This window comes from Podarcis melisellensis (assembly GCF_964234715.1).
Source record: "Podarcis melisellensis genome assembly, chromosome: 13".
Lineage (NCBI taxonomy): Eukaryota > Metazoa > Chordata > Lepidosauria > Squamata > Lacertidae > Podarcis > Podarcis melisellensis.
The window spans coordinates 20,046,855-20,067,435 of NC_138545.1; the positions used below are offsets into that span (position 1 = coordinate 20,046,855).

The 20,581-nt window shown below is 44.3% G+C and overlaps 1 protein-coding gene across 8 annotated transcripts in view; it reads left to right on the forward strand.

The window, feature by feature from the left end:
* PPP6R1 (protein phosphatase 6 regulatory subunit 1) overlaps positions 1-20,581 on the forward strand; it is a gene marked incomplete at its 3' end in the record, with an annotated part of 49,981 nt that overhangs the window by 9,933 nt on the left and 19,467 nt on the right. For 6 of the 8 annotated variants that reach the window (XM_081885913.1, XM_081885915.1, XM_081885918.1 and 3 more), the window contains exons 2-9: positions 11,713-11,945; positions 13,457-13,643; positions 15,178-15,315; positions 16,165-16,230; positions 17,706-17,818; positions 18,562-18,675; positions 19,250-19,415; positions 19,879-20,031. In XM_081885913.1, coding sequence (XP_081742039.1) covers positions 11,719-11,945; positions 13,457-13,643; positions 15,178-15,315; positions 16,165-16,230; positions 17,706-17,818; positions 18,562-18,675; positions 19,250-19,415; positions 19,879-20,031 — 1,164 coding nt within the window. In that variant the 5' untranslated portion in view covers positions 11,713-11,718. Of the gene's footprint in view, positions 1-10,699; positions 10,766-11,712; positions 11,946-13,456; positions 13,644-15,177; positions 15,316-16,164; positions 16,231-17,705; positions 17,819-18,561; positions 18,676-19,249; positions 19,416-19,878; positions 20,032-20,581 lie in introns of all 8 variants that reach the window. The other 2 variants (XM_081885914.1, XM_081885917.1) reach the window with 2 other exon arrangements.

Consider the following 20,581-nt stretch of genomic DNA (forward strand, 5'->3'; position numbering starts at 1 on the left):
CCCAGGCCCAAGCTGTAATCCAGGGCTGTGGGATCTCTGGTCCACCACATGTTGTTGGACAACACCACACACACCCCGCCTGCCCCATCAGCTCCAGGCAGCATGACCAATGATCAGAGATGATGTGAGTGATCTGGAGAACCACGTATTACCCACTTGTTCTCTAGCCCCGCTACCCATGGTTAGGCATTAGACACTGGCTAAGCCTTGCAAATTGCCCAATTCTGTGTTGTCTTTTTCAATTTCCTAGCACACCTATCTACTGTCCCTATTCATTCTGCGCAAGCCCTAATTCTTGGCATGCTTTAGCGATGATCGTTAACTGCTTGTGACACTGTGGCTGATGCTTGCTTGAGTTTCTGGTGAATTTGAGACCCAACACAAGCCTCTCTTCCACCTCAACTGAACCCTGATGACTCTGCTTCTATGGCCATTCAAGCTGGCTTTTTAGCCTGCCACTTACAAAGGTTTACAAAGGGCTCATTAAGGAATTGTGACCAGTTGGCCAAGCGTTAGTGGAGTTGTGCAAGTGACCTTGGCTGATCCCGCTAACTGAGGGTGGGGCCAGAAAATCATCTAGGCTGAACTCTGGCGCAGTGAGCAAGTTTGAGAATGAGAAAGTCAATAAGTGTCCTGGAAATATTAATGCCATTTTTGTATACATCATAGGGCATGTGCCGGTGCACAAATGAGAAATGCAAGAAATGGTTTTGGAGTATGACAGAAGAAAAAAAATAAGAAATTTGAATCACTGAGCTGTGGATGTGTATATGTGTAGTGTGAGTGTGCTAAATGAAAACCTGTATAACAAATAGTGCCTTGCTGAAAGCCATAATCTTCTTGTTTCCCATCAGTAAAATAGGGCTCTTTGTCTTCTGGTGTTCATATAACCTGATTTTGGTAACGATTCCTGGCAATTTCAGCCTTTTTATTTTAATAAAGAGGTTTCTAGACCGAATGGGCAGGGAAGACTTTTGACAACAAGCAGGGGATGTTTGGCAGATACTTTATTCCTGTGTGGCTGTGTCCCCTCCCATGGCCTCCAGTCAGATTCCCCCACCCATGCCACTCCTCATACCACTTACGACTGCTCTTCATTTAAAAACAAAATATTAGGTTCAGAATAAAGCATACAAATGGAGCACTGTGAGCTAACTTGGCAAATATTTTTTTTGTTTTTTTAAATTGTGTGTGTAACTTACTTTTGATTCTAGTGAGTAAGTAAATTTTTATTTATACCCCGCCCTCCCCAGCCAAGACCGGGCTAACATCAAATATCAAATACATTAAAACACAATCAAACAATTGATTAGAATCAGGGTAAAATTAAATGATTGCCCATGAATTACAACCATAGGGGTCGGGAACTTCAAGTATTCATCAGGGCCAGCTATCCATGTTGGTCCCACATGAGCCAATAAAAGGGCCAAAGAGGTAACTTACAGGGTCCCATAGAGGGGGTCAAACTGAGCCCAGACCAAAGGCCAGGCAGAACAACTCCGTCTTGCAGGCCCTGCGGAAAGATGTCCTGCGATAGTGTGTTCAACCAGGCTGGGGCCAAAGCCAAAAAGGCCTTGGCCTGGTTGAGGCCAGTTTAATCTCCTTGAGGCCCGGGACATCCAATATATCTGCGGACCATACTACTAGTTGGGATAGTTGTGTACCTGGTATGAGCAGTCCTAACAGCAGCAATCACACGCTTCAGGTGGTTGTACTGATGAGAAGAGAACTATAAGGAATGCCCTTGCCCTGCCTTTTAATGATATCGCCTAGTAGCTAAATCTAAACACAGCCTGTAATGTGGTGGTTTTGTTTTACAAAATGGGAAGTTAGAATGTGGTAGAGATGACAAATCTCATCACTTGGTCCAGGAACCTGTCATGTGGGGTTAGAATCCCCTTTGATAAAACCCTAAGTTTGCTCCCCAATAAGTTGCCTGGAAAATTAGCAGTAGGTTGTTCTTGGCAACCAAATCTTTGGCCAAGTGTCTTTGTTTTGTCTAAAACCTTTGTTTGAAGTATTGCTACCAAATACCACAAAGACCTGTTTGTCAACCGTAATCTACTTATATCGGTACCATACGGGCCTTCTGCCAAACTTGGTGTCAAGAGGCAAGTGAATTTTGTGGAATCACAGCAACCTTCTGGAGAAGAAGAGATGCCACCTTCATTTTTATTAATGGTTGTGTAGTGATTGTAACACATGTTTGCAAGTCATCTTGGAAATTATGCATTGCAAGGTGAAATGTAAAATATTTTAAATCGCCAGTTTTCTCTTACCTTGATATTAGTTAGCTGAATAGGGACAGGGATGAATTATGAACATATAAAAACATCTTTATAAGCGAGTGCCATTATCTGTTTAATTATCATCAGAAGCTCAAAAAAAGCAGGGCTATGAAAATGCCTGTCAAGAATAGTTCCTCCTGTTGAAATCTAGTCCTTAATATTTATCTTTACGAACTCTCTAGCCTGTTACCCTGCAAAAAAATGTAGCACTTGGAACAGGGGCATGAATGTGGAGTGACTGAGCCTTTATTTAGAATCATACAGAGCACAGCTTAGGTATTACTTAACTGAAAAATGCCAGTAGAACAAACAGTGCTTCTGTGCCACTACGGGAGAAGACTTTGTGTCGTAGTTCACTGCATTTTTCTTTGTTGTCAGAACCAAAGTAGAGGAGGGGGGGGGGAATAATTTTTAACCTGTTCCAAGGCGCGTCCAATTCCAAGGATCAAGTTAAAATTGTATTTCTGTTGTTCAACCAAGCTGAAGTTCTGACAGAGCTGCACATATTTGCAGTGGCAACTCAGAACTTTTTTTTTGGGGGGGGGGTTCTGTGGTTTTAATCTGGTAAACTGTGGTACGATATACAAATAGTTTATAACTTTCTTATAAATTTGAAAGGGAAAGCTGCTTGATTCAGTATTCTGAATTCTGCAGCTCAGGGGCAGGGAAGCTGTGGCCCTGAGCCACATGCAACTTGCTCATATACCCCACAACAGTTAGGCCTGAAAACAGTCTCTCCCATCAGTTCCAAGGGAAAGCTGTTTTCAAGCCTAATTGCAATATATGTGGGAGTTACATCTAGAGAGGGAAGGAACAACCCTTCCTGTGCGCTGAGTCCCATTAGCTCCAGTAGGAGGCTGTTTTCAGACCCAAGTACCAAACCAGGAAGTGATCTTCAAACCTTTTTTTCAGGGGGTGGCTTGAGAACTTTGGGTGCCCCCTCCCTATTTTGCATTGGCCCTGCCCATCACTGGCCCCTGGAAGGCTAGCTATGAGGGGGATAGTTCCCTGCCACTGCTGTGAAAGGTACACTGTTCCTTATCTTACTGCTGCTGATTTGTTTTATTATACTGATAAGTTAAATAGTATTTTGCAGTCATCATGGTTAAGAGATTTTTATTTAAAAGACCACCATTACTAAAATAAAACAAAACGTCCAGGGTTGTATAAAAAAAGCTTACAGAGACATTAAAAGATAAGGATCAGTTTTTGAAATAAAGCTTTAATAGTCAGCCAAAACAAAACAAATCAAAAAAACCACCACCCCAAAATCTCTTTGGATACAGCCTTGGAATCGACTTGTTCCAGTCCACCAAGAAGATGGCTGTTAGCTTGTTTTAATTTGAAATCTGGTAAAGTTCCTGGGATGGCTGTCTCAAGAGTTCCATTCCTCTTTTATTGGTCTCTCACAAAAAGGTACAGTTGCTGAATCTAACCTTACATGCCTGACCTGATTTGGTTTCTCAAGGTTTGGCACAGCTACCAAAGGTATAGAGCCAGTTATTCCTTAAGCTTGCAGCACTGTCTGGTTCTTGCTACTCTATTCCTGAGCATGACAAGCTGAAGTGTGTTTCCATACCCTGAGGGTGGGATTGTTTTTCCATTTTTCAGCAGGAGCGAATGCAGGATTAAATGGACTGCTTCAGGGAGATTTTAAAACCAGAAAACAAATGCAGAAAAGGACCGAATTGCTTCCCTGTATTGGTTACGAACTTTCATTGTTTGTGTGTGAAGGGGGGGATAAGCCCTTCCTCCCATCACTTCCCATTATAGCATGTCATAATCTAAACAAGGTAGATAGTGGGTTGGATCCAGACTGCTAGTTGCAGCTGGATCCCATTGAGGTCAGTAGGAACCAAATTAGTAAAGGTAAAGGTACCCAGTGGCGTAGCGTGGATTGTCAGCACCTGGGGCAAGGCAAGTAATTTGCAACCCCTAACCCTTGGATTTGCGCCCCCTAACCCTAACCCCCAGATGTTGTGCCCGGTGCGGCCGGGCCCCCCCTGCACCCCCACGCTACGCCACTGAAGGTACCCCTGCCCGTTCGGGCCAGTCTTGCCAGACTCTAGGGTTGTGCGCTCATCTCACTCTATAGGCCGGGAGCCAGCGCTGTCCACAGACACTTCCAGGTCACGTGGCCAGCGTGACAAGCTGCATCTGGCGAGCCGTTTACCTTCCCGCTGGTAAGTGGTCCCTATTTATCTACTTGCACCCGGAGGTGCTTTCGAACTGCTAGGTTGGCAGGCGCTGGGACCGAACGACGGGAGCGCACTCCGCCGCGGGGATTCGAACTGCCGACCATGCGATCGGCAAGTCCTAGGTGCTGAGGTTTTACCCACAGCGCCACCCATGCCCCTCAGGAACAAAATTACACATGGCTAATTTTTTCCCATTGATTCAAACGGGACCTAAGTATGACTTGCTTTAGTTGGGAAACAGCACCATGATAAAGCAGTAGTCAAGTGAGAGCACAGGTTTACAAGTCCATAATAATGTTGGCCAATACACCGTCTCACATATATTTCAAGCTACTGATTTGCCATGAAATATAAAAAGAATGTTGTTTGCAAGGAAAAGGTATAGGTATATAAGGAGAATTCCTGGACTCCAAGATCCAGGTTTGAAGTAGGTACTTTTTGGGTGAAAGAACCCCAGCTGAGATTTAAAATCACAAAATATGCAGCAGCAAAGTAAAGCATGGAAATATAGCCTGTTAGACCTTTAAAATATGATCTTGTGTGTTCCAAAACTTCCCTCTTCCCCAGCATAGAAAAAGGCCACGCATTTGGTAAGTTAAAAATTGTTTACTTACAAATTCTCTAAAGGACAGATTAATGTGCTTCTCCATACAGCATTCAGAAAAATTACACCGACAGTAAAGCTTGATTTCATTCCAAAGTGGTTAAAGTTCCTTCATTATTGGTATAGTAACTCAAGAGTGGTTTGTGAGAGCCATGCGGTCTGAACTGGAACAACCAGCTCAGACCTCATATGCTGAGTTCATCAGTTGGACTGAAGGGGAGCAAAGGCTTGATTACCTAGTTCCTCCCAAGGTGAGCTAAGCCTGACAGGCCAGCTTACTCTATGGTCAATCCCTTCATGCATGAATTAGACGTAAGCATGTTGGTTATATAGGGCTGTGCTATCTCTGGTATTGGAAGACATTTCTCTGCTGCCAGTCTTAGTAGATAGTAGTGGGAAGACATTGCTATATATCCTTATATATTTCAGCATGGTTCTGAATTCCTTATTGGCTTTTGCTTTGTCCTTTCAGCATTCAGCTATGGTTCAGCTTCCTTAACTATGGTTTGTCAAGATGCCTGAATTCAGTAAGAAGCATGGATCATGTACACCTAATTCCTATTCTTAATAGCTGGCTTCTGATATTGAGATTTCTCAGGTGTAATGACTGAATGGCCAAATCATTCCATATGAGCTTTGGATTTACATGGTCCCCTTTTCCCTTCACTACCACCCATCACATGTGTGGGTTCTTTCCCTGACTACTTGGTTCATGCAAACTGTAGCTTGCAAAACATTTCCACTGAATGGGCAAACTATGGTTCACTTTTTCCCTTCAAACCATAAATATGAACCAAGATTTTGTGGTGAGTGGGGAGAATCTGAGCATGTGAGGAGGACAGGATAAAGGAGGCATCTGGCCCCAAGGCTGAGAACTGGTAGCTAAACTGACTTTGTTTCTACATCTGAACCATCCCAGTGTGAGAAACCAGCTGGTAGGAACAGGGTTTAAGCAGGTCTTCTCCTTGCTTCTGGCTCAATTCAGACATGGTGCCAAATCAGAGTGCATAAGGGGAGGAAGCAGTTTACAATCCTAAGGACGGCCAAGCCATGGCTTGGTGTTACATGAGAACTGGCTCATTGTTGTCTTTAAAAACACACACACACAACCCCGACTTTTGTACCTGATCAAGTTCTCCTGCAAATAATCCCAACTGTGTCTTCTCCTGCTGGGAATTTTCTGGACAGACCATCCCTTTGTTTTCAGAGGTCCATCTAAGACAGTAATATATTTGGTCAGTAAAGACAAATATGCAAGTCTAAGATAACCCAGAAAAGTGCAGATTTTTTCTTAAAGCAAAATCTTTTCTCTGGCAGATTTCTTTCTTCTATTCATGCTGCTGCAGAGGTCTTCCTTGCTACACTTTTGTGTGTGTTTAAGAATAGTGGAAGAAAACTGCCCCCAGTCTTCCAGATTTTTGTTCTCCTTCCCTCATTTTCCACGGCTGAAAGGAAGATGGTAGAACCTCCCCACCAACCTGAACTTCTAAACGCAGGACTTTAAAAACTGCTCACAAGTAGCAAAGTCTTTTTCATGCCTTGTTAAACAGGTACTGTGTTAATTGGATTACAAATTGACTGACCTTATTGGAGGAATGGGCTTATAAATGTGCAAGCGGCCAAAGTAAGAGGGGGAAATCATTAAGATGTAAGAATATTTTCAGCCTGGAGATATAAAGGAAGGTAGATTGGAAGGAGCCATGCCATCTTCCATAACATCTTCACAAAACCTATTAGAGGAGGCAGTGCAACATTAGCAGAGCTTGGAGATACCTAGCAAGTTTTCAAAGTCAGTTTGGGTAAAGGTTGGTGGTTCTGTGGGTAGACCCAATTATGCTATACCCTAGTACCCTAGTAAAGTACCAAAAGTGATTCTGCAACAGGTGTCCGGGGGTGGGGAAGTTTTCTCTATCATAATCGCTTGAGACCTGAATTGCATAAAATGTAGCTTAATCTTTCGCTCTTCTGTTAAGCACATGCTTTTAATCTTCTCTCTTGGCTTGGCTCAGAGGAGATTTCTCTTGCAAATCACTAGGGATTTTCCAAAATAGTTAAATCTTTTTTCTTTCTTTCTTTCTTTTCACAAAGATGTGGGTTTTTGGTTTTGTTTTTTTTACTTTTTCTTCAGTTTTCAAGCACGTCTGATGAAGAGAGGAATTAAGAGGGCAAATCTCCTGTTTGTTAAATTACAACAAGGCTGACGTACAAGCTGCTTTCCCCTTGTGTTTAGGGGAGCCTCTTTGCCATTTCCCTGAGCGAGTGTCAGGCTGCGCCTTCTGGAGCTATTGCATGACAGATAGTGGGAGATTCCCTTTCATTCAAGGCCCTGAGCAATTGCATTAAAGGCGCTTCTCAAACTGCCTGATTAGGCACCGCTGGAGCAAAGAGCTGCTTGGCAACATAAAGAGCACTGTTGAATCAGACCAAAGGCCTCACTTGTTCCAGCCTCCTGGGTGTCATGGTTTGTGTATGTGCATCTCCCCCGCCTTTGATAATAATAAGAAAGAAAATAGCTAATGTATTGAAGCCTGGGGTCCTAAAAACTCGATGCTGGTGCCTAGTTACTGAAAATACTTGCATGTGGTGCGTGTCTCCCACTTCAAGGAAAGAGTTGAGACAGGGCTAGTTTCTTCAAATTCAGTGCTGAATGCCAAGAACTTGAAATGATTCCCCCCTCCGTTCTTGCCTTCCACTCTAAACAGGATTGGGAAAATTCCAGGTGCTTACATGTTGGGACAGATGCTTAAAATATGTGGCAGGGCTTGCCCACCCATGCCCTTCACAGCCAGCCTTGCTATATGGACAACAGGCATATAGTTAAGCTGAGGGCTACGCTTCACAACTGTGTATGGCAGTTGTGAGGGGGATGTGCCTGCATTGGTTGGTGCATGTCCCTTAAAATGTTTGACATCAGTGGCCTAATCCAGGGGTCAGCAAGGTTTACCTCACCTGAGCCGGTTCACTCCAGTGGAGATCCCCCTGTGGGCTGCATTGCGCAAGCATATGCGCCTGCGATTTCCGGTGTCTGCGCAGACACGATTTCTGGAGCCGCAAAAGCGAGTTGCCGCACTGCATCGGTTTAGCGGAGCACGTGGGGACTCGCCAAGCAGGCAGCTCGGCTCGGGGGCCTGTTAAACAACCTCCGCGAGCCACTTGTGGCCCATGGGCCTTAGGTTGCTGACCCCTGGCCTAATCCTTTCCTGGTGTCACAGTCCGGTTCACGGGCAATCAAAGTCCCGGTAGGGGACGTCAGGACCGGGGGCAGGATGGCGGGGTGGGAGCAGGAATGGGGGTCCAGAAGCCAGGAGTCAGGAAGCCAGGAGTCCGAGGGTCAGAAAGCCGGGAGTCAAGAAGCCAAGGGTCCGAGGATCAAGAAGCAGGGAGTCACAAAGTCAGGGGTCCAAGGGTCAAGAAGCAAGGCAGGGAACGTGTTGCTGTGGCAAAGAGCCAAAGGGAAAATGCTGACCTTATGTATCTTCCTGGCTCTTGCCACCAGGTGCTGTGAGTTAGTAATTGGCCTCACCTGTGTGGCCGCGCCTTGCCTCTTCAGAACAAACTTAGGAAGGCCCCAGTCCTGCAAAGTCCTATTTGTCACAGGGCCTGGCTCCTGCATGCACACCTGACACCTGGGCTAAAGGTAGTATTTGTCAAAGAAGGGCTGGGATCTGATAGGTTTGAATAAGAAGTGCTAAAGTTCTGTCAGCTCTAGAACTCTCTTAGCTGCTAAGCTCATAAGCAAGGCAAGGTGGTAACAGTGCTATCCCTTGTGGGGAGTTTGTCCTTCTCAGACACCATGAGAACTAGGAATTTGCTTTTTTGAAGAAGAGAGCTGGAACCAGAGACTGGGTCTTGTTTGAAATGCCACATGCTGTACAGCACTGTGACTTGAATGTAACTAATAACACAAATGGTGTGGAGCGAACCATGGGGACTGAACTCTGGTTTAGTGGTTGGTGAGTTGCTTTGGGCAACTTAATTATGTCTTGTGTCTAATATTTATAAAAACATTTAAACTCTCCCAAGTGTTTTTATATTCTGTTGGAGTTTGCATGCATATATGCGCACAATCTTTCTTGGAATTCTGATACAAGGGGTTACATAAATGTGTTAAACTAATAGCCAACCTACCTCCCATGGTTGTTGCAAGGGTAAATGAGTTGTGGGTAGTTAAGTCAATTCACAGACTTTTTTGTGACCTCCTTCTGAGCCTAGGTATTGTAAAATAAAGGGCTGAACTTCCACAAACCCTGCCTCCACCTTTCTCCTCTCTTTGCCCCCTCCCTCTCCACCCATGTGTGTTGGCAGCTTGTGCTGAACACCAGTCTCTCTGAGTTGATCTGAGGACTGCGGTCAGAGCCAGGCTGCCTGTGCTGCTATATTGCAAAAGCCTTGTGTCAAGGTTGCTTGGAAACCGACTGAAAACTTTTGGCCTTTGCAGTTGTGGTGGCAACAGGGTTGAAAAGGGAAGCGGGGCGTCTCCAAGTTACTATTTGTTTCTCTCCGGTTTTTCCCCTCCCTCACTGATGATACAGAGAATCTTTTTGCCACTTTGGATTGCAGCTGTAGTTAGGGAAACCTGCAAAACATGCATGAGAAACGATGGCACGGAAGATAGTGTCATTTGTGGACTCATGAGATCATTACCGCTGTTCTTGTATGCTAGTTACTTCACAATATGACTACTACCCTTTTGGCTTTTGCATGTGGTTAGTAATCCATATTTGGCCAAAAGCATGCATTGAAAAGGGGTGGTGAAACCAGCCCATCTGCTTCTTTTCAGTCACTCTGTCATACTCCCAGTCATCATAGGTTTAAAGCAGAAATTCCCCAACTACAAGACAGGTTGAAGTTCCAGTCAGAGCTAGGATGCTGAGGAAGGTAGTGTCTTTCTCCTTATCAGTCAAGGCCTTGGTAGATTTGTGGCACCTGAAAATTCCCATGATGGCTGGTTAAGAATGGGTTTCAGAAAGAGTTTCAGAAAGAGTTTCTGCTTTCTTCATAAGACTCCAGAAAGACTCTGAGAGAGCCTGTTACATTTTTCTTCCACTGCCAGCAAGGAGCTAGCTACCCCAATCTACTGATTTCTGCATGTTCACTTGTAGAGCATACTCAAAACAAAAACAATAAGGCATGCAGCAGATGCAAGAGACCAGTTTGTTAGTCCTAGTATAAATTCTGACTCAATTAGTCTTCAACAGGAGATTGAAAAAATAAAAGAAATATCTCTTATTTCTTGGAGCTTCCGAGGTGTTAGGCTCTCAGGAGCCACCAACTGGTCAGCTGTAGTTGGAATCAGAAGATCAGTGGCTCTTTTTAGAGCTGGTCCGCTAAGAAATGGCAATAGGCATGAGTTATTTCTTTTTCTTTGGGTCTCCTGGTGAACAGTGAATTGCCTGACATATTTACAGTATTATGCTACTTGCATGAATACATTTGTCACATTCACCTGTAGAAGAGATGATTTACTGGGGAAGGGAAGTTTGCATAAATTTAGAAGGGGTGTCCAGAAAGCTCATAGTTAAGGAATAGTTAGACTGCTCTGAGTGACCAACACCAGCCACACTCAAGTTCGTCCCCCTTGTTTTGTTATTTTGCCAATTGTTTTCCAGATCACCACCCTTCCCACCAGACTTGGCCTTACTGGACACTTAGCATCTTAGCTGGGAAATGCTCAGGTTACAACTCCCTCTGCATCTGCTATTTCCTTTTTGCTTCTCACTGGCGCGCACACAGCTCCAGCTTAATTTGTGGCCCCAGTGGAGTCCTCTACATTCCTACATTCCTGTTCGGCTTGCCTTTAATGAATTCTGTTGGATGGCTTATCAGCTCTTAGTTCTTGGCCGTTTTGCTTTACCTTCCTCTGAACTCATTTCTATTAGTACTTATTTCAACATCTGGTTTTCCTTTTGTAATGTGGTGTGCTAGTTTGAGCCAAATGTTCTCACCCCTAAATTGGCGGTGGCCAACATGGTGCCCCCCAGATGCTCCCACTATCCTTGGCAATGGACCATGCTGACTTGAGTTGCTTGGAGTTGGACTCCCAAAAGCATGGATGGCATTACTACGCTGACATGCTCAACCTGGCTGAACCTCAGGATGTGCTGGTTCCACCCCAGTCCACCTTCCTCCTTGTTTCTCTTGTATCTAGCACAAGTCAAGTCCACAGCCTTTATCACTGAGCCACCCAGTCTACCTTGTTCTGTTTATACCTGTCCCATTGATTTTCCCATGTCCTTATCCTCTCAGTTATTGCTGTTCCCTTGCTGCGAATAATGGCTGTCTCTGTGCCATTGAGTTTTCAATTGGGAACAGTTTTATGCTAAGCTCTGATCCCCACCTTTTGTGCAAGGTTTGTTTCAAATTAAGAAGGGGCAGTTGCAGGGCTTTTTTTCAGCAGGAACTTGCCGGAACTCAGGTGGGCACCACTGTCATTATAAGAGGGAGGTGTTCGTGGTGAGTTCCGGCACCACTTTTTCTAGAAAAATAGTACTGGACAGTTGTATGCATGGTTACTTTAGGAGACTTGCACTTGCTAGCTTGGGATGCATGTGCTTATCTCCCATCTCACTGTTTGTTGGTTGGTTTTCAATTGGCCCCTCTGTTCATTTTCCATCCTCCGCAGCAAGCCATGTTCTGGAAGTTTGACCTCCACACGACCTCTCATATTGACACCCTCTTGGAGCGTGGCAACGTGACCCTTTTTGAACTTCTGGATGAAGAAGATGTGCTACAGGAATGCAAGGTGGTCAACCGCAAGCTGGTGGACTTCCTGGTTCAGCCTGAGCACATGGAAGCACTGGTCACCTGCGTGACAGAGGAGCCCCCTGGGGACGTGGATGAAAGAGTACGCTACAAGTAAGTTGTTTTGGAAGGGGGAGCTGGATGAAAATGGAGCTTCTCTTATTTGTTTGTTTGATATGTCCAGAACAAAGAAGAAATATGCCATGTTCATTTTCCTCTCTTGGTTCTTTAGTGGTTCAGCTGCCTATGGGGGCGGGGTGGTAGAAAACTGCATGGTTGCTGCTTTTTATTTTTTTTTAAAGGGGGAAAGTCAAGGCATCAGCTTTATTGAGACACCATGCTAAACTATAAATCCAAGTGATATCTGAATTGACAAACCATGATTTGCAGCAAGTAGGGAAACCATGATTGGAAACCATAGTTTCTGCTAACTGTGGTTTTGTGTGAGTTGTGAGCATATGGGAAATTGGAACAGAGGAGCAGCTCTGAATGATGGATTGCCTGTACATTCTGAAGCACAAACTATGGTTTGACATTCGGTGGGCATATAATTCCAGGCTTCATAAACCATGGTTTCTTGTGCCAGAAGCAAACATTGGACCTGGGCATTAGCTCTGGCTTGGAGTTCCTGCTTAGCTTTGAGCCACAGTTCCTGTTCTGAACATGAGGGAGAATTCTGTTTTAAAACAAATTGGGCTCTCTGCACTGAAGCTGACCTACAAGGCGACTGGCAAGCGAGGAGTGTGCAGACTTTATGTTTGTTCCTAGATTAATAAACCATTGCTTATAAAGCCTGGAATGTTGCCTCCAAGCTGGCCCAGTACCTTCACTAATAGCAATATAGTTGTTCTATATTTAGACCATCTTGGGAATGAATGAAACCTGGTTGCTGTCAGAAGAAAGCGTTATGCATCAACTGAAAGGAAACTTAATAACTTAAACTTGAAAAGTTCTCTAGTGTATTTGTGCATTAAGCCATAGATGTCACTGCATCATAAATCTTCTAGGGTTGTAGCCAACTAAGTCTTAGAGTAGGAGTTAGGGAGGGAGGGTAGGTAGGCCTGTTGATCTGATAACAAAGCTGTGCATATATTCCATGATTGCTGTATGAGCTCTGAATTTTGATGATGTGTGCAGAATTTGGCAGTTTGAAAACCTGCTTCGATTAAAACAAACATGGAGTAGAATGAAAATAATATTGAAAGTACATGGTCAGTGTCTGCTAAAATTTCAGTAACCAAAGAAGGGAATTGACACCTTTTCAGTGATTGATGGGCCAAAGCCCTGTATTCACCCTGGTCCTCTCTCTCTGACTTGAATAAATAGAATAAAGTATGTGGAATAAGGAAATCTTCCTGACCTCCTGACGTATTTCATACAGATTGTAAGAACTGGCTTTTCATGGGGCTGAATTTGGGATTATCTTGCTGCAGAACATTATTTTGCCCTAAACTAAAACACAAATATGGTAGGTATCTCTTGTTTTGGAGATACTGATAGATCTTGCCAGGCAGGTGGGCCAGCACAGCCACACAACGTTCTCTCAAAAGGAAGAGGTTGGTGGAGATGATTATGCAGCAGGTCTGGTTGTGTATTTGCTTTTTTTAAAAGTCTCTCTCTTATAGGTATCCAAGTGTGTCGTGTGAGATCCTGACATCAGACGTCACCCAGATAAACGACGCATTGGGAGAGGACGAGTCTCTCTTGCGGCGCCTCTACGGCTTCCTGCAGACTGGCGGTATCCTCAACCCGCTGCTGGCTAGCTTCTTCAGCAAGGTCATGGGGATCCTTATCAACCGCAAGACTGATCAGGTATCTTTGCACGTGCTCATCTCAGTTGGGCACCATGCCAGTTTTAACTCTTCCATGCTTTTAAAAATTGCTAATACTACTGCCTTAAATTTGTAGTGTGAATTTTTAAATGATGCTCTAGCAAAAGGCAGCCTTTAAATATTTTGATTAAATGTCCTTGTCCCCTAAATGGCTTCATGTGGGTCAGGGAACTTACTCCTGAGAATGCTCATTAGGTCCTCCTGAACAACTTACAGAAGCCCTGGCAAGTGAGCTCATTAGGAAATACGTGATGAATATTTTCTAACTGCTACATCCTCATGTGGCAACACTTGATGTAGTCCACATGGGGGAGCCTATTGACTCTCAAGCTTTTATTCAGAATCCCTGATGTGCTAAATACTAGTTGTCACCATACAAAGATGCACCCTGAATTAGTATTGATCATTTGAAAATGATGCCGCAAAATAATCTCATGCTGACTTGAAGCATGTCAGAAATAAGTATCAATATTGGGCTTTTCAAGCTAGTGAATTTCGAAGTGTGTCTGGTTGATCAGCTTGTGAAATAGGATCGTGGACTGCATGGGCCTTCAGTCTGATTCATCTGGGCTGCTCCTCTGTTCTTAATAGTTCTGGTATACATTCATTAAAAAACATTTATGTGCTCTATGCTGCCTTCTTCAGAGAATCTCAGGGTAGCATACATGGTGTGTGTTCCTTTCTATCTTCATGGCCTTCTCATGATTTATGTTGGGTGAGTTACTATCCCATGGTCACCCACCAAGTTCTGTAGCCAAGCAAGTTTTTTTTAATCCTTATGATGCCAAAAGTATCTGCTCAGATTGTTTTATTTTTAAAAAATAAACAGACTTGACCTTCCTTTCTCTTTCTGAAGAAACTCAAATTGGCTAACAGTATTTCTGTATTTATTGTTTTTGTATCTTGCTCTTCTTACAAGGAGTTTAAAATTGCACATGTAGTTTTTCTCTCTTCCCCGCCCCCCATTTGTCCTCAATACAACCTTGTAAGTTAAGTCAGGCTGACAGTGAGTGACCCAAGATCCTCTAGTGAGCTTTACTGCTGAGTGGGAACTTGAACTCCCTCCCCAGTCCAGGTCAGACGCTTTAACCCAGGAACGGCCTAACTCAGGGATAGCTAATAACCATGCCATCCAGCAACACCTGGACAAAGACATCATCTTTGACTGTCTGGCTTTGTTGACTGGGGCTGATAGGAGTTTTATTATAACAAAATCTGGAAGGCACCACATTGCCTACCCCTACTCTAACCGTTGCACCACAACAGGCTTGCAAAAATTTGACAACCTAATGATGAGACAGATGTCCAGTACGGCCTTTACCTATTTAAGGAACTTGAACCCAATTGTAGACTGGCTCATAAGAAATGTATACCATATCTCCTTTCTGTTCCAAGGTTTGATTCCAGTGTCATCCCCAACACTGTGCAAGCTTACTTGAGATGACTCTCCTTTCATTTCCCTTCCTTCACGTCTCATCCCTTCCACTCCACTCACTTGCTCTGCTGTCTTCCAGATAGTTGCCTTCCTGCGCAAGAAGGACGATTTTGTCAACCTGCTGCTATGCCACATCGGTACCTCGGCCATCATGGACCTCCTGTTGCGGCTCCTCACCTGTGTGGAGCAGCCACAGCTCAGACAAGATGTGTTCAATGTAAGGGTCCTCCTGCAGGCACTCCTAACTGTCTCACCTTCCTTCCTCTTTCTTGAAATGGCAAGCAGCACAATTTCACATTCAGTCCTCAATTATTGTGTTTGAAAGTTTCATCATTCGCAGAATGAAAGGTTTTAGAAACATATTTGCCCTATTCACTGGAACAATTAGAAGGGAAAGATGTGCAGTTCAGTAGGCTTAGCTGGAGAATATCTTCATTATTTCCCAAAGTGTCCCTGATGTGAATCTTAGAAATGCTGGTGTTTGGGGCACATTCAGTTTACTGTTCTTGTGGGTTCTAGTTTGCTTATCTGGATAAGCGGTGTAAGAGAAACAGCAGAATCAGCTGCCCAAATTGAGGTTTGCCCTTTTTTGTTGAAAGATGATAAAGCAAATTCAGTCCATATTTCCTTATTGCACATCTGTTCTGGAATTCAAGGTGCCACCCTTCAAAATGACTCCCTGCTCTATACCTCTGCACTGACCTCTGGTGTTCTCATAGGGGCTATGTGGATGCATACCTGATTTCAGAATACTCTTGTTCTGTAGAATAGCCAACCCTAGGTTGGGAAGCTTGTCTCTCACAGCATCATCCTTTGAAGGTCTTGTGTTTTGAGGGCTCCCAAAGTCCAAATTGCATGGCATTTACCAATAAGATTTCAAGGATATTGGTAGAACCTTTAAAGAAACAATGGGGCACAGAGGTCAGCACTGTAAGATAAAATTGAATGCATATGAGTGCAATCTTCTGTCCCTGGGAGGTTTTGGTTGGTAACTGGAACAGCAGTGAAATATACTTGCCTAACCTTTCCATCCATGTTCATTTCACCCCCTCCCCTCAATCAAAAGTGGCTTAATGAGGAGAAGATTGTGCAGAGGCTCATTGGGATGATCGACCCTTCAAAAGATGACAATGTAAGTATTAAGTGTGTCCTGGGGCTCTTCTGCCTTCCACTGGAAAGGATGTACCGGTATGTTTTTGTGTGGGGTAGGTGGGTGGTCAGGGCTTAGAACTTCTTTCTCTTAGCTGATCGCAGTAGGAGCCAAACATGCTAGACTGTTTGTGGTGGAATTCAACAGGTGTATTTCATGCAGCCTAATCCCATGCATATTTCCTCCCATTGCATTCAATGGGATTTTTCTCCCAAACAAATGTGTCTAAGATTGCAGCCTTAGTGTCTTACGTTGTGATGATGATTATTTCAAAGTCGAGCTTAGTGAAACCAACCCCGACTGGTATTCAAAATCAAGCAGACCAGTGCCACTTATGCATGCCTTGGTCGTATCGTATTCTAAACATGGTATCTGGAGATTTTATAGCATTTAAGCTATTAAAGAAGGAGCATGATGCCATCCTCTGTGAGGTTTCAAGAGCAGTCTATCCAATTGTGCAGAAAGGTGAAGCATCTCTTCTGCAGATGGGAGAAGGATGGCCTGCAATCATGCTATAAACTTTTAAATGTCCTTCTGCTATGGAAATAAACTGCTCAGAAACATAAGCTGGTCCCTAATACAGTAGCAAGGTGACTAATGTGAGCCTTCCACAGTTTTGTTTTGTTTTTGAAAGACTGGTGCTAAATTCTATTTGGAAGCACACTGAGAAATAAGGTACAAGCTTTGGCCTATAATGCCATAAACAGCTTGGCACCAGATTATCTGTAGAATGTGCTCATTAGAGTTAGCTTATAGTGGGAGGGCCCCTCCATCAGAGCTTAGACAGGTATCAACAAAGATGCAGAGTCTTTTCCGTGCCGGCACCCTATCTTTGGAGTGCTCTTCCCAGAAAGGTTCATTTGGTTCCTATACACTTTGCTTTTCGGTGCCAGGCAAGAACTATTTTATTCTCTCAAGACCTTCCTGCTGATAACAGTTCCTTGCTAGGCTTGCTCTTTGTTTTGAGGTGTTTGATGATGAGGTTTCTATTGTTTGCTGTCCTTAATACATTTGTCTTGTGGTTTATATTGTGAGCTGTATTGGATCTGTAAGGCGGGATAGGAAATGTTTTCAGCAAATAAAATTACTGAAGTTTGAGCACCTTCCAATGATTATTCTCAGATTGCAAGTAAGACAAGGTGGCATGTAACCCTGGGCTTTAAGGCGATGGAGGGCAGCTAAATAGACTGCATACCTGTCTTTAGTTTCAAGAGTAATCCTGCAGGAGGACAGCATCCAAAGGGAAAGTGTGATCGGTTAAATATGGGGTTGTATCCAAATACGGTGTACTCAGTGTAAACCAACTGATGTTAATGAACCTTAGTTAGTCAGGTTTAATGGGTCTACTCTGAGTAGGGCGAGCATTTGATACAACCCATAGTCTCCAAGTGTGTCAAATTATTGCTTCCTCTAGAGCAGGTGTTAATTCATTTTCTCTCCTTATCCCTGCTACACAGCAGCATTCCAATGCTTCACAGTCCTTGTGTGACATTATCCGGCTGAGCCGTGAGCAGATGATCCCAATCCAGGACAGTCCTGAGCCTGACCAGCTACTGGCTACACTGGAGAAGTGAGTACCAAGCCAGTAGCAGCACTGGCAGTAGGGAATAAGAGAGACCTTTAGGCTAGGCATAAGGGTTGTCTCAACCAATGCCGATAAAAAGTTAGAAAAGGTGGGGGATGTAACTCTCATCTGCTTGTCAAGATTCTTCTGATATTGAATTCCTGACTGCATTTCCAGTTACAAATGTTTTTTATATTTATTTTGGTGGGCGTGTGGACTGAAACTAACCCACATGGAGTAAAACCTTTGTATTTCGGAGGTTTTTTAATTTTTGAGGTTCATTTTCTTATTTAGATTTTGTATAGTGTGCATTTTGATCTTTGGAAACCACTTTGACACCTAGATGGTGAAAAGTGGTGTGTAGTTTTTTTAAAATAAAAAAAATTAATTAATGGAATGTTGTTTAAATTTATTCAGCAAGACTATTACAGTCAGCATTCAATAATTTGCCTCTTTAAACCGGCCCAGCCTTGCTTCTAGACCCTGCTTGCTATACAGCAATGCCTCACCTGGTGCTGAGGTGCAACAGTCCACTTATCCCAAACTGAGGGGCCCCTCCCTCTGACAAGGATGTGACTGTGAATATTAGATGGGTCTCACCTGCTTCCAAGTTGTTGTGGGTTGCTATTACATTTTTCTTTTTTATCATATACTTGTGCCGTTGCTAAGTTTTAAAAAAAGACGCAGAAGCAGCGCCTGAGAGTGTCAGGCCATTTTAATAACCAGTTTCAATTCTTGTTCGTGTCAAGGCAGGAGACGATTGAGCAGCTGCTAAGCAATATGCTGGATGGAGAACGGAGCGAGTCTGTCATTGTCAATGGGATCCAGGTCTTGCTGACCCTGTTGGAGCCGCGCAGACCCAGGTGTGTGGGGTGGGTCTTATACACGCACAGGCAGAGGTTGTAATGCAACGGGTGTATCCTGTTTGCAGTACAGCAATGTTTTCCCCTTTAAAAACAAAAACACCTAAGCCCCTGAAGGTTGTGGTCAAAACAGATATGCCAGGTCTTTTAAAAAATCTCCAGTAAATGTGGATGCAGCTGTGTAGGGAGGTCAGGGCTTCAGGATCTGTCGCCTAGCTCTTGGCTTTGAAAATGATTTCCTGATCCTGTTGGCCACTGGGCTCCAGCATCCATATATTTCACTAAACACGTTTTCCCTTTTGCTACTCCCAGGTCTTAAAATAAACGCAACCTTTCCCCCTCAAGTAGTCCCAGCCCCCTCCAACAACATGAATCCAGGAAGCAAAATGGATTGCGCCAAAGGAGGAGAAAAGGATTCAAAGCGCAATGCACGACACCTGACTTGATTGGCATAATTTATTCAAACAGTTTGAATTTCCTTGGCATAGAATTGAGGTAGCTGAGGTTTGTCCTTTGCGGAAGCCCTTAGATCTGGATGTTGAGACATGCTGGTTGCTCTTGTTCTTCTTTGCAGGACGGAGCTGGGCGGCATGGGGGGCTTTTACTGCAACCTGGAGGGGCAGATGGAGATGACCGGGCCCAACTGTGAAGTGGCTTCAAGCCAAGCCAGTCTGGGCACTCTGCTTGCCATCAAACAGCGTCTCAGGGAGCTTCACCAGCTGCTGCTTGACCCACCAAAGGTTGGTTTGTGTGTGCACTTGCTTCAATGGCATGGAAACGCTGGGGGGATTCCAGCAGCATGCTTGGCCTTAGGGCCACTTCAAGAGTTAATAGTATTCTGTGGGTGCAAAGCGTCCAAGCCCCTCTGTCTGGTGTGGGATCCTCAAGACACTGCCCTCAAACAGCCTCCCCCAACCTGGTGCCCCCCAGATGGTTATGTGCTAAAACTCCCATCAGCTCCAGCCAGCACAGCTGGGGGGTTTGCAACCCATGACCATCTGAAGGGCACCAGGTTGGGCACATTATAGGCGAAGGGGCAGAATCTAAAGATTCCATGATTATAGTTTATCCTGAATTTATCTTCTCTCGGTGGTTGGAGTCTCTTCTCTGCCACACCCCAGCAGTGAGGTGGGAAGGGAGTGTTGAGGTGTAATAGGGGCTTGTGATGGACCTGGAATTCTTCTTGCCCTCTCCCTCTGGCAGAAAGAGTCCCTGCAGACGACGTGGGGGATCTTGGACCCTCCGTTGGGCAACACGCGCCTGCACGTGGTGAAGCTGCTGGCCAGCTCATTGGGCACCAACAATGCAGCACTGCAGGATGAGATAATAGAGCTCGGGGCCCTCGACACAATGTTGGTGAGTAGCAGCACGGCACCCGTTGGCTGTTTCTTCAAACACTGCTCTCCCAGGGTAAAATATGCATATGTTTCTAGGAGCTGGAAAAGTTTGTTAGGCTCTTTTGTTTTTCAGGGGTGGGGAGGAAGAGCAATACTTTGGAAAGCTTGTTGTCTTTGCAGTACAGTGGTACCTTGAGTTACATATGCTTCAGGTTACATACGCTTCAGGTTACAGACTCCGCTAACCCAGAAATAGTACCTCGGGTTAAGAACTTTGCTTCAGGATGAGAACAGAAATCAGGCTCCGGCAGCGCGGCCGCAGCGGGAGGCCCCATTAGCTAAAGTGGTGCTTCAGGTTAAGAACAGTTTCAGGTTAAGAACGGACCTCCGAAATGAATTAACTATATAACCAGAGGTACCACTGTATTTGTTTGATGGACAGTACCAAGCCCTAGCGTTAAAAAAAAAGACTTGTCCTGAAATGATCGTGTAAATAACAACAAAGTTGTATTTTAGAAAGAAGCTGCTGCAAAAAAATTCTAGGGAGATTGCCTAATTTAAGTATTCTT